At 37.5% G+C, this 13052-nt stretch overlaps 1 protein-coding gene across 3 annotated transcripts in view; it reads right to left on the bottom strand.

Moving 5' to 3' along the window:
* Nucleotides 1–1104: 1104 nt before the first annotated feature.
* Nucleotides 1105–13052, bottom strand: part of LOC117301182 (twitchin-like) — a 106023-nt gene continuing 94075 nt past the window's right edge. For 2 of the 3 annotated variants that reach the window (XM_033785085.1, XM_033785086.1), the window contains exons 67-71: nt 10561–10746; nt 10149–10235; nt 8690–8977; nt 7951–8067; nt 4496–6990 (exon numbers count right to left, since the gene is read on the bottom strand). In XM_033785085.1, the coding sequence (XP_033640976.1) occupies nt 6758–6990; nt 7951–8067; nt 8690–8977; nt 10149–10235; nt 10561–10746 (911 nt within the window). In that variant the 3' untranslated portion in view covers nt 4496–6757. Of the gene's footprint in view, nt 6991–7950; nt 8068–8689; nt 8978–10148; nt 10236–10560; nt 10747–13052 lie in introns of all 3 variants that reach the window. The other variant, XM_033785084.1, reaches the window with a different exon arrangement.

Below are 13052 nucleotides of genomic sequence, written 5' to 3'. Positions count from 1 at the left end.
TGAATTCCTTTAAGAATAAATAAGACTTTCTTTGTGCACAAAAGACGCACGCTTTTTGTTCCTTTCTTCTTTTGAAAACTGCTGAGGTGTAACGACAACGAGGGGCGCATAGCAAATGCTCGTCCACTTCATCGTCAGCTCTGGTCAGAGAAGGTTCTCGATTATCAAAGCAGTTTTCTTCGCTACTATTTTCCTTAGCCAATGTAGCAGGTTTGGACTTGGCTTGGTGGTGTTTGCCCCTCACAGGGAAGAACCTGCTCATTGGTTAAAGTTGTAAGTAGTAAATATTAATTATTGTTAATTAGTAATTACCCCGCCTAGGCAGTTGCAGGCACATTCCCATAAATTAAGGCCTCGGCAGTTGCAGGCCAATCTAATTTGTATTGTTGGTAAAGGTATAAAATTACTAGCCTCTTACCACAAAAGTGTCCACTGCCTTTAAGAACGAGTCACTACTATTTTATTCCCATTCATAAATGCCCTTTTGTTAAAAAACGTAAAAAAAAAACACAATTACAGACACTTTGACAGTTGAAAATTTGAGGTTTGAAATATTTTTTTTCAAAAACTGTGTGAAGAGTCTGTTGCGCGTGGGTTGTGTATACGCGCTTAGAAGAGATTAGGCGTTGTTACTAATAGCTATGAATTGTGTTCCGCGTGATAATATTGCGCGCCTGACACGCAGAACCAGCCGGTTATAAACACTGGTCATTATCAACCGTTTAAACACCCCCACGTGACGCGCTCTCCACCAATAGGAGTAGAGAAACTGTCTGGGGTATTTATGAATAGATATTATTCAGTCTCCCTTGTGGTTTATAACTTGAAATAGTTTATAATTTTATAGTTTAATCAAATGTCAATCCTTAAAGATTTGGTTTTAACATTTGGGGACTTAACTATCCCTCTAGCGCCAGTAAACTCATCAAAACTTTAATGGAAGGTACTTTTTAAAGTTATAGACAATGAAAACTTTTGCTTAGAAGTAAAGCAGCTTTTGATTCTATAAAGCATTTTGAGAATCATTTCACTTTGAAGTTATGTGGTCACGGAAAAAACGAAAGTAATTACGCCCCAAAATTTGAATCTGAGAAGCTGACAGTATAATGGTTTACAGAATATGTTTTATTTTTAAACTTCATGCCTGGAAATAATCCCTGGCGATATCTCAAAAACATGACCACCCATTGAAATGAAAAGTTCACAGCTTACATGTAGTTTTCTTGTATATATTTAAATTGGATATTAAGTGTTCAAGAGATTTTCCCCAACAATACAGGCATTAACAAATACGTATAGACTACACAATCCCTGTAACGGCAGAAACATGCAGATTTGTGTAGTTAGTTTTCAACAAGATGACTCTCTGTTACCATGACTTTGTTACCAAAAGAGTAACAGAGTGACCTTTTTAACTAAGTTTTTATTACCAGGCAACAGCAATTTGAAGAGTCCAAATTAAAAGTAGTTTTATAAGGTCTATATGTGAAGTTGATTTTTGGAAAGAAAAATTGATTGGTCTCATATTAAATTTCTCAATCATGTCAATCAATAAGGAAAAAGGCTTTTTGGTAACAAAGTAAAAAAAAATTGTTAGTAAAAACTACAATTTTTATATAAAAAAGTCTGATGAAAAGAGAACTTTTTAAATATTTACTCGCGATGGCGTCCTTTCACGAGGCCCATAACCTGGACTTTTATAAATTTATTTTATTTGTTTATATATTTTGTTTTTTGGGGGGGGGGGGGTGGCGTTGAAATGAAAAAAGGTAAATAGGCGCGTTAGAGTAAGAATTGGGCATTTCATGGGCTAAAGTAGCAGCTTGGCCCCCAGCGAAGTGAAGGTCGTGAAATTGCGTTTTGGACGATCTTTCCCCTTAATTTCTGCCCTAAATAAAAGTGTTTCCATCAACAACAAATTTTATGGATTAGTAATTTGAGGATTGGTTTAATAGAAATGGCCAGGCATGAGAATCTTCCAGTTTTAATTGGAATTTTCCCTTTCAATTTTTCCCTTTCAAATTTGTGGTCTTCAAGTACAGTGTGAATATGATATAAAACAAAAATTGGGGCCAGGGTTGGTTGTATGGAATTTGTAAGTCCGCCCCAAACAAATTCTGATGACGATGCAATTTAACCTAACAATGCTGTTTTTATTGGAAACTACTTGGGAAGTGGATCAGCTGTTGAAATTTAATAGAAGTATTTGGTTGATAATCAAAGTAAAATATAGTACAATTTTTCTATAAACCTGATGATTACAGGTGAGAAATGTTTGAAAGATATAAGGAATTAAATGTGTAACGTTCATCTCGCTTGCAACAAACAGGTGCGTCGCTCACCGATGCTTTCACTAGGCAGGCTTCATCTTTGCAGCGATCTGAAGCTTTTTACGCTTGTAAAAAAGGCAAAATTTTTGATGAGCCAGGCATTATCGTACCCAAAAGGGGTGATGTAAACCATGAACGAGCAACTAGCACCCGAAATGGGCGGTACTACAGTCTCGGTGATTGTGATGGGGATGTAGCCTTGATGGCAAAGACAGGTTTTAACTGAACTTGAGACTTTCATGGTGAGCGATGACAAAAACTTTTATAGGCCACATCCCACGGGGCCTAAATTTCCTTTGTTCTCTTTTAATGTGTGAGAAACCTCATACATAGCCAGATTCTACAATCTTATGTGATGGATCGTTAGAATCCCAATCAAACTTCACTTCACCATGCGTTTAATTGGGGAACTTTTCCTCACCAATTTGTTGGGAATATCTGTGTCAATATGAAAACATGACTAAGCCATGTAAACTCAAGTAAAAGACAACGAACATTCTCTTAAAATGCACCACTTCAAAGCAGAAAAAAGCCATACATTTTTGGTAAACAATTTTTTTAAAATAAATGCAGGGACGTCACCGTTCAACTACCTGCCAACAACATGGTGTCTGTGAGCGATTGCAGTGTGTAAGCCATCATAGAAATCAAACGAGGAATGTGTGCATTGATGTACAATATATGTTTTGACGCGGATACGGCCTGCCCTACATACAGTACAGTCACACTAAGTAAAAGCCACAAAGGAGTTATTTGGGAGTCCATTATTTGGTTTGTATGGTTCGTATGGTCTATTAAAAAATCTTCATCTCGACTGGTACTCACAACTCAGCAAAGTCCACACTGTCACTACAGACATGACACTTGACAGATGCGGACAGTGACATTGACAGTGACACAGGCCAGGGGGCAGGGACAGTTTTAGCCCCACTTGTGTGGCCAATTGGCCAAAGGCTAGCTGAATCCTAAGGATTCAAGGATTCAGCTAGCCTTGGCCAAACAACAAGTGACAAGTGGGGCTACTTCTACTTTTAACTTTTAGGACCTACATGTACATGTACTATTCTGACAGTTTTTGCTTAATTTATTTTTAAGTTTGGTAAAGTTTTAATTAATAAAATTCTATAAAAAGTGATTCCTCAACTAACCCTTTTGTCCATGAGGCAGAAACCTGGCCGTCACTTCGCCTGCTGAAGCTGGGAAGTCCCAAACCAAAACGGCAAACGTAGTGAGTAATTTTCCGGTTTGCATGGTTGATCCTCTCCTGCCATGCGGCCACACTGTGTGTGTGACTGTCCATGGTCCAATCCACATGATCCAATTCCAAGTCCAAAACGAAGCAATGAAAAATCAGGGATTAAACGACTTAATAGCGACTAAATTGAGTGCTCCTGTTACAAAACCGACTTAAGAAGTTCACCATCATGGCAGGTCTTCATAAATCCACCTCCATGAAGAAAAAAACAAATTAAAGATTGACATTTCGGAGACTGATGTTTACGTTTGTAGCTTACTTCGCTGACGGTCGTTCTTCTCTGATAATTTAATGGTCAGAATTAATTGAAGGCAGCGCACACTGTTCACTGTTAAAATGAGAAATGGCATAAAGACGTCTGGGCCTAGTCTGTCAGAAGCAGACGACATTTCGCTATCATTTTGCAAGACTGGTCCCCCGTCTTTAGCCACATAAAGACTGGTACTTGCATTTTAGAACCAGCGATTTTATTGGATACAATGATTTCATTGGATAAACTTGCATTGACAGCTGTCCATGGGTGTGTTTTGATTGGTCGGAGGTGGTATTGGTTCAGCTGACACTCATCACCTCGGACCAATCAAAACGCAATATATGGAACGCTAACTTTCGGTCGTCTGCATGCGCTGCAGTGTCATCTATGTACAGTACATGTACTTGCGTGTAATGTTTATGTAGAAAATCAATGTAGAAAAATTTTAATAACGAAATTAAATCAATGTGATTTAACAACAAAACATTAAGCATTTTAAAATGATTTCTTAAAAATGTGAGCATTTTTTTGGAAGAATGTTTCTGATGCATTTGGCTTTAATTTGGGGTTTTTAAGCACAAGGACGTTGTACAAAACCGAAGATAAACTTTGCCTTTGAAAAATACTTAAGACAAGAACTCTCTCAGAAACACAAAATGTTTTACTGTTTTTGATATTTAATGTATGACTATATTTTTTAATTTTTGAATAAATAGTTATAATATTGCTGCATCAAACACTGCAGTACTTTTTAGAAAGCTTTGAGTTAAAATGGTACCACCTACAAGAGGGGCTATTTACAATCCCAAAAATTGCTTCTGGTGTCGACTAAAATACTGGCCGCTGAGGGCATTAACATCAGCAACAATTTGTTTTGTTTCATTAAAGGGAAGACGAATAAATTTGTCTTGACAAATACAACAGAAACACTGCTTATTTTGTTTTTAGGTGAAAATTAGCACCCTGAATTTTGCATAAAGGGCGCTGTGCAAAGAATTTCTACTACTACGGAATAAGTAATATTTCTATGCATCCGAATTCTTCCTTTAACTTCATTATCTTTCCTAATGATTTTCAGAAACCTTTTTTTCCAAAACTGAGACAAAGAAAAAAAAGATTTCCGAATTATGATTTACTGGCAATTCCAATTGAATACCACACAGAAAATACAACAAACCATGTTTTATTTCTACCAACTACTCTTCAACAGTTGAATCTTAGCCAATAAAATATTCCAATGTGCCTCAAAGATCTACTACGCATTTCCTACACAAACCATTCAGTCGCAGTTATACTTAATTTACTCTAAATTGCAGTTACATAGCAAAGTGTATGTAAGAGCAGCCTACACAATTTGCACGAATCATTGACTCGGTAAAGACTTATGTCACAGAATCTTTTTCAGGCTTTCTTCATAACATCACAACTTGTATGATCTTTTAAGGCATGTGTTACTCCACATTTCTGCACCTGCCAACCTCCTCAAAGAAGAAGGTGCAATATTATTGCAACACACTAGTATTAAAGATGTAATTACTTTCATAAAAGACCTCCGAGGAAGTTCTTACCAGCCTTTCTTATATCCATAAGCACTCAGTCCAAAACAATGAACAAATGTCCGAAATGTGACAAATGCCAATAAAACTAAGTCAATGTTCACAAATAAGCATTGCACAGCAAATTCAATATATTTACTTCTTTTTGTAAATATTCATGAAAAACAACTCCTCAAACTCAACTTTTGTTGTCAAACATTTAACTGAGTTTGAGTACAAATGAAAGTAACAACAGAAAGACAAAGAAATAAAACATTCAAAACCTGCGTTATGCAAGCTTTGTAAGATTTCATCAATATTTTGTTTACAACAAAATTGTTACTGCACTTTTTCATTCCTACATGCAGTTCTCTCCTAAAACTGTTTCCAATAGTTGTAAAAAAATCCATCACAAGTTGAATGCATCATATGGGTAGTGAATATAAACTTCAAGCTGTTGATTTTATGTGTAAATATTTTCTTTCTTTTTTAAATAAAGAATTACTGTACTGGTCACAATAGTACCAGCTAGGCATTTTACACAAAGCCTCACCACCAACTTTGAACTTTGCCAACACAACTCAAATGAGTGAGCAGTCACCATGTGATGCATTCTTGATATTATTTCAACTATTTCTATTTTGTTGTCATCTTTCCTCACTCAGCTACCAAGAAGACAACATCACTTTTAGTTTTAGGGAGGTTGTGACTTAAATAAAACACTTCAGTTTCACTTGCTTAGTGCATTGACTCATAGACGATTATTGTCACCATACTCTCTCGATGGAAGCAGTCTTGTACCCTGAACAGAACCACTTTCACCCAATGAGGGTTACAATGGGTCTCGATCAAGGTATACTAAACAACTATGGATAGTACACTGGGGGCTTGTGTATCATCCATAATTCCACTCACAAGTTCTGCTACAAAAACTACCCAATTTGGGATATTGGTCGACCCTGATTGGTACTCCTGTCCCCTTATTGAGATATAAATCATTCACAATTGGGATATCGATCAACCCTAATTGGTAATCCTATCCTCTGATTAAGTTATAAATTATTCTCAATTGGGATATAAATAAATCCTAATCGATACTTGTATCCCTGATTGGGATAAAACTTATTCCCAATTGGGCAGGCTTAAATCCAGTCCTTACATTTACATCTCCAGATGTAAGTGACTGGAATTATGGTGACACTATGAGTTGAATAACAACACACAGTCAACAAAAGAAATTGTAGCGTTGCTACAAGAATTTCTAAATAACTACTCAAATACCAATGGACGGTTTTCAGAAAATTTCCCAATAAGGGTGTCCGCAAAAAACCTAGTTAAGATTTCTTGCGAATTACTTTTTTTCTAAGGAGAACGAGAGGCGATGTTACTCGACAGATTTGAGCAACTCCTCTATGTTGACAGGCTCAGCATCATCAAGAATCACCTGAAGAGAGAAGGACGTCTGACATTCTCCAAATGCATTCTTAGCTTTGAAGGTGTACTTGCCAGTGTCTGTTGATAACGCCATCGGGATCTCAAGACGGTACTCGTTGTCTTCGGATACCAGAGAGAAACGACCGCCATCTTCAAGAGCGCGGTCATCTTGAAGCCAGAACACTGCAAGAATGAATCAATATTATACATTAGGGCATCGGGTATCATCATCATCATCATCGTACCCACATTCAGATCATTAGGGACCATTCAGAAAAGTTTTGTTTGCTGATTTTTTCTTGAAATTGCGGGTGGGTGGGTCAAAAGATAAAACTTGTATCAACATCCATACAGGCCTAGCTAGGAATTTGAACCAGAGCCAAAGTGGGAGGCGAGTGCTTTATACTCTTGCTACCAATGCCACCTAAGGAATGATGTCTCTAGCCCAATGACTTGGGTCACATTGTTCATGTGCTATGGGTGCCAAAAACTGGCAGATACAAGCCCAACATAAATATTCATATCATCATAATAATATATTATTCAATTCAATTAATTAATTGTCCATTAGAAAGAGAAAATAGAAAAGAAGCATGTCAAAATATTGATAAAAGTTCCAAAAGAGAACACTAAAAAATAGTTATAATGATCATACTAAATTTACACAAACAATTATGAAAAATAAGCTAAAAACACATTTGGGGTTGAACAAAGAAAATAACGTCGGTTCAAAAATTGAGCGCATGCAAATTTCAAGTTGGCTTGCGCGAATTTCAAAACAGGCCATCTTCAAAGATTGCATCACAATTACAGTTGTTTGAAACGCCACGACTTCAACATACTTTCGGCGCAACCAATGAAGTGGATTCGATGTCACATCAAACACAAATAAGGCTCGTTCAACGCTTTACCCTTTTCATCAACCTAATAGGTAACGCTTCACACAATTATTTAAAAAGAACATTACGGCTTCACTATAACAACAAATTATTGACCTCAGGCCGCGGCACCGAAACAGCGTCAATATTTTGCGACCTCTGAGGAGGGTGGGTCCACGCTTCAAATTGACGCCTGCATTAGAGTTCTGAATCCCAAACCATATATTCCAAAAACCAAACACTCGTTGATAGCGGATTGCTTTACCTTCATCAGCAGCTTCCATTAGCTTACAGTAGAATTTGGCACTCAATCCTTCATCTACACTAACAGGCTCTGGCTGGACGACCATCACTGGACCTTTATACCCCTCTGCAACTCCAGCTGAAAAAGGTATATGAATATTCAGTTATGTAAATTAATTAGGGCTCTGCACATTCTTGTATTTGCTTGTTACATGTTCCTAAGTGAAGTAATCCATTGGGCGATAGGTTTTCACGGGCTGGACCCACACTCTGGAATGATTTGCCTCTTCAAGTTTGCAACAACTCTAGTGTCGATACATTCAAGATTAGGTTGAAAACCCCCTTGTTTAATGTCGCTGAGATGGGTGAGAATACCAGTCTTACATTTAGGCTTAGCAGCTTCCATAACAAATATAGGATTTGAGGCATTGCATGGTGAGGTATCAAAATATATTTGGTTTGCGGTAACACCATGTGTGTGTCTACTTGCCTGGTAGAGTTTGTTCTTAGAAAACTGTTTTGCTTGATTCTACTACCGTGGAGTAGATTGTGCGGGTGTTCGGGAGACTTCTCAGTTCTGAAAAGAACTGTCCTGCTTATTAACTATTACCTGGACGGATGGTTTAGAAATAGGCTTGGACTACTACTTTAGCTTATAGGATTGTAATTAACTGTACTACCGCGGAGTCAGCTCTTGGGTTTGGTCTCAACGTTTCGACTAGCTTGCTCTAGTCATCGTCAGGAGACTGTAACAAACTTACCAGATTCATTTTCTCCAGCTTGCTCATCCATTGTTGCCTCCTCTACATTAGCATCATCCTGTATAATGATCTCCATCTCTCCAGTATCCTGAACCTCTTCAATGACGCCTCCTTCTTCATCTTCATGTCCTTCCTCATCTTCAGCCTCCTTCTTACGTGCCATCATTCCCTTGAAGCCAGCCTGGATCGTCAAGGCAGCCTTCTCTGTTTCAGGATCTCCCAAGTCGATGTCTATTTCTGCTGATGCTGAGATCTCAAACTGGCCACCGCTCTCTTTTCCTTCGGCATCTGGATAAAAAGTGTTTTAAATGCAGTGGACACTGTTGGTAGTTACTCAAAATAATTATTAGCATAAAACCTCCCTTGATTATTTGGTAACAAGTGAAGTAATGGGGAGAGGTTGATAATAAAATTGTGAGAAACAGCACACTCTCAAGTGACGTAGTTTTTGATGAATTTGATTTTGAGACCTCGGTCAGCTTTAGAATTTGAGGTCTCAAAATCAAGCATCTGAAACCACACAACTTTGTGTGACAAGGGTGTTTTTTCTTTCATAGTTATCTCGCAACTCTAACGGCCAATCGAGCTCAAATTTTCACAGGTTTGTTATTTTACGCATATGTTGAAATACACCAAGTGAGAAGGCTGGTCTTTGACAATTACCAAAGGTGTCTAGTGCCTTTAATATCATGACTTGCTGACCTTTGTTTCTTTCTTATCCTAGACTCGAAACCTTACAGATTTGATTTGAGATTCTGCAATTCCGTATGGAATGTATCCTAATAAATCAAAGGCTGAATTGCAAAATCTAAAACAGTTATTATGAAAAACAGATTATTAAAGGGAAGGTACACATTTGGTAATTACTCAAAACAAATATTAACTTAAAAACTGACTTGGTGACGTGCATTCGAGAGCTGTAAATAATATAAAACATTGTAGGAAACGACTCCCTCTGAAGTAACGTAGTTTTTGAGAAAGAGGTAATTTCTCACTAAAATAATAAAAGACTTCTAGCTAGAAGTCTTTTATTTCTATCTGAAAGCACACAAATTCGTCCAACAAGGGTGTTTTTTCTTTCATCATTTTCTCGCAACTTCGATGATCGATTGAGCCCAAATTTTTACAGGCTTGTAAATTTATGCTTATGATGGGATACACCAAGTGAGAAGACTGGTCTTTGACATTTACCAAACGTGTACAGTGCCTTTAACAAACACCAAATACAAAATAAAATACAAGAAAGCAAACCAATATATGAAGTATCACTAACAGTGATATTACAACTCAGGAGGTTTACAAACTCTGTACATCACTACAAATTAAAAGGTTTGGACATAATATGGACTGTTTCTTTCTCCCGTTGGTAACAGCTTTTATGAAAATCTGTAGGCTCACAATGATGTTCAAAGTATCCTGAAGTCTTGAAGAAAATCTTGAGAACAACCTTTCAACTTACCTTTCTCAAATGTTTCTACTCCATACACTTCTTCTTGTTTCTCTTTCCTTTTCTCTCTCTTTGTTCGTTGTCCTCCGTCTTCCGTCTCTGCATCAAAAAGATAGTCAAGACAAAATTTAGAACTCACTTTCTAGAAGTGTAAACAATTCGTCGCTCGTACAAAGCTAACTGCTGATTTCACAAAGACTAGAAGAAGTATTGCGTCTAGTTACTGAAGCATAATGTCTTGATTTGTGCAAATCTTAGGTGTTAAACCAATGTTTGTATGAGAGAGATTGGCTGTTGCCAGCTCATTGTTTATATCCCCTTGTGGGAGTTTGTCGAGTTCCCTTGATGGGAGATCATATAAAAAATATTTTAAAAATCACATTTTCCAAGAAAATAATTTGGAAGGCAATGCAACTTTACTTACCCACAATGGACTCAGAGACACTTTCCTTCTTATGCTTGTACTCTCGGAATCCTTGTTGGATTGTCTTAGCAGCAGACATAGTATCATCTTCTGTTAGTTCCTCTCGTCTCTTTGAACGACGTGCTGAAGAACTAGAACTAGAACTGTACTCAGTGGTGCTGCTGGCACCTCCTCTTCTAGAACGATCTGTTAGGAAAGTCGCAAACAATGATAAACTAGAACTAGAACTATATTCAGTAGTATCACTGGGATATCTCTTTGATAGCTATCTGTTAGGAAAACCGCAAACGATGATAAACTAGAACTAGAACTATACTCAGTAGAATCACTGGGATGTCTCTTTGATCTGTACCGCAAATTATGATAAACTAGAACTAGAATTATATTCAGTAGTATCACTGGGATGTCTCTTTGATAGCTACCTATTAGGAAAACCGCAAATGATGATAAATTAGAACTAGAACTATACTCAGTAGAATCACTGGGATGTCTCTTTGATAGCTACCTATTAGGAAAGTCGCAAACAATGATAAACTAGAACTAGAACTATACTCAGTAGAATCACTGGGATGTCTCTTTGATAGCTACCTATTAGGAAAGTCGCAAACAATGATAAACTAGAACTAGAACTATACTCAGAAGAATCACTGGGATGTCTCTTTGATAGCTATCTGTTAGGAAAACCGCAAACGATGATAAACTAGAACTAGAACTATACTCAATAGAATCACTGGGATGTCTCTTTGATGGCTATCTGTTAGGAAAACCGCAAATGATGATAAACTAGAACTAGAACTATACTCAGTAGAATCACTGGGATGTCTCTTTGATGGCTATCTGTTAGGAAAACCGCAAATGATGATAAACTAGAACTAGATTTATATTCAGTAGTATCACTGGGATGTCTCTTTGATGGCTATCTGTTAGGAAAACCGCAAACGATGATAAACTAGAACTAGAACTATACTCAGTAGAATCACTGGGATGTCTCTTTGATGGCTATCTGTTAGGAAAACCGTAATGATGATAAACTAGAATATTTATTTGTGCTATATATTTAAGTGTGAATTAATACAAAAATAAACTGCGCCAATAAAGTATCTAAACACTTACAGATGGTCAGATTTATCGGAACCTGAAATAGTACACAAAAAATTAATTGTTCGTTTCTATTCACCGTTAATTTCTGCACATTTTGACACATCTTGTGTTGCGCTACGATGTTGTTTGGTGGATTTATGGACACTTGAGTGGCTTAAGGTCGAATTTCAAAAGTTGCAAAAGCACCTATTCACCCCAATTCCAGAAGGGAACTCACATAAGCATCACACTCGGACAAAATCAAGACAAAAGACACAAACTCGTTTCGTTTATATGACCATGAAATTAATTGCCGTATATTTAACTTTAAAACTGCTGATATCCTGTCCCCCATTCTTGGTGTGTCCTCCATCACACTATCCTGAACGCCAAGGAGTCGTCTTCTCATACTCTCAATGAGACCTCTGATCTGTCCTTGGTCAATCCCCTGCCATTTATCGATCAGGATGCGTCGCAATCCCTCAAGAGTGGTGTCAGGCTTGATGGACTTGTTCACTTTCTTCTGCTGCAGAAGTCACCCTCGGACGGCCACTCCTTGGCAGGTCGTCCACATTTCTCTGAGCTTGGTAGCGATTCCACCATTTACTGACCGTCTCTGGTGACGTTGTTACCTGATGAGCTGCAGCTTGCATCGACGTACCGGCTTCTATCAAACCAACGATCCGTCCTCTTTCCTGTTTGGTCATTTGAGCCATCTTATCTTGAAACACCTTTCCTTGCTTACCATTGTTGTATGCCTCCCATCTTTGACCCCTTTGCTTGGTTACTGACAACTATTGCTGATGCTCATCGCAAACGATTTATCCAACACGCGACCAAAAAAAATCATTTATAAAAGGCGGGCAAAAGAAACAACTCGTCACAATACAACGATTTAGCTCGAATAGGGGCTTTTGCAACTTTTGAACTTCGACCTTAAGCCACTCAAGTGCCCGTAAATCCACCAAACAACATCGTAGCGCAACACAAGATATGTCAAAATGTGCAGAAATTAACGATGACTCAAAATGAATAATTATTTTTTGGCATACTATTTCAGGTTCCGATATATCTGACCATTTGTAAGTGTTTAGATACTTTATTGGCGCAGTTTACATACATGTATGCTCCATACCACCACTTTAACAGATTGCAAAACAAAATTTTTTAAAAGTTAGACTCGAATTTCACATTCGAATCTAAGGTCCAGGTAAAAGTGTCTCCACTTAATGAAGTAGGTTTTGATAATCAATCTAACTAAAATCTTGGGAAATTTGATTGAGCAACACTTATCAAGTTTACATTTACTTAAAGCCTTCAGGCATGTTTTCTCAATACTATTTTACTGGTAAAAGTTATCCCCTCTTTTATAATTTATAATAATAATGATTTATCCATTTATTATGCGCAAG

The sequence above is a fragment of the Asterias rubens genome, chromosome 16 (assembly GCF_902459465.1).
Source record: "Asterias rubens chromosome 16, eAstRub1.3, whole genome shotgun sequence".
NCBI lineage: Eukaryota > Metazoa > Echinodermata > Asteroidea > Forcipulatida > Asteriidae > Asterias > Asterias rubens.
This window is presented reverse-complemented; position numbering and strand designations above follow the sequence as displayed.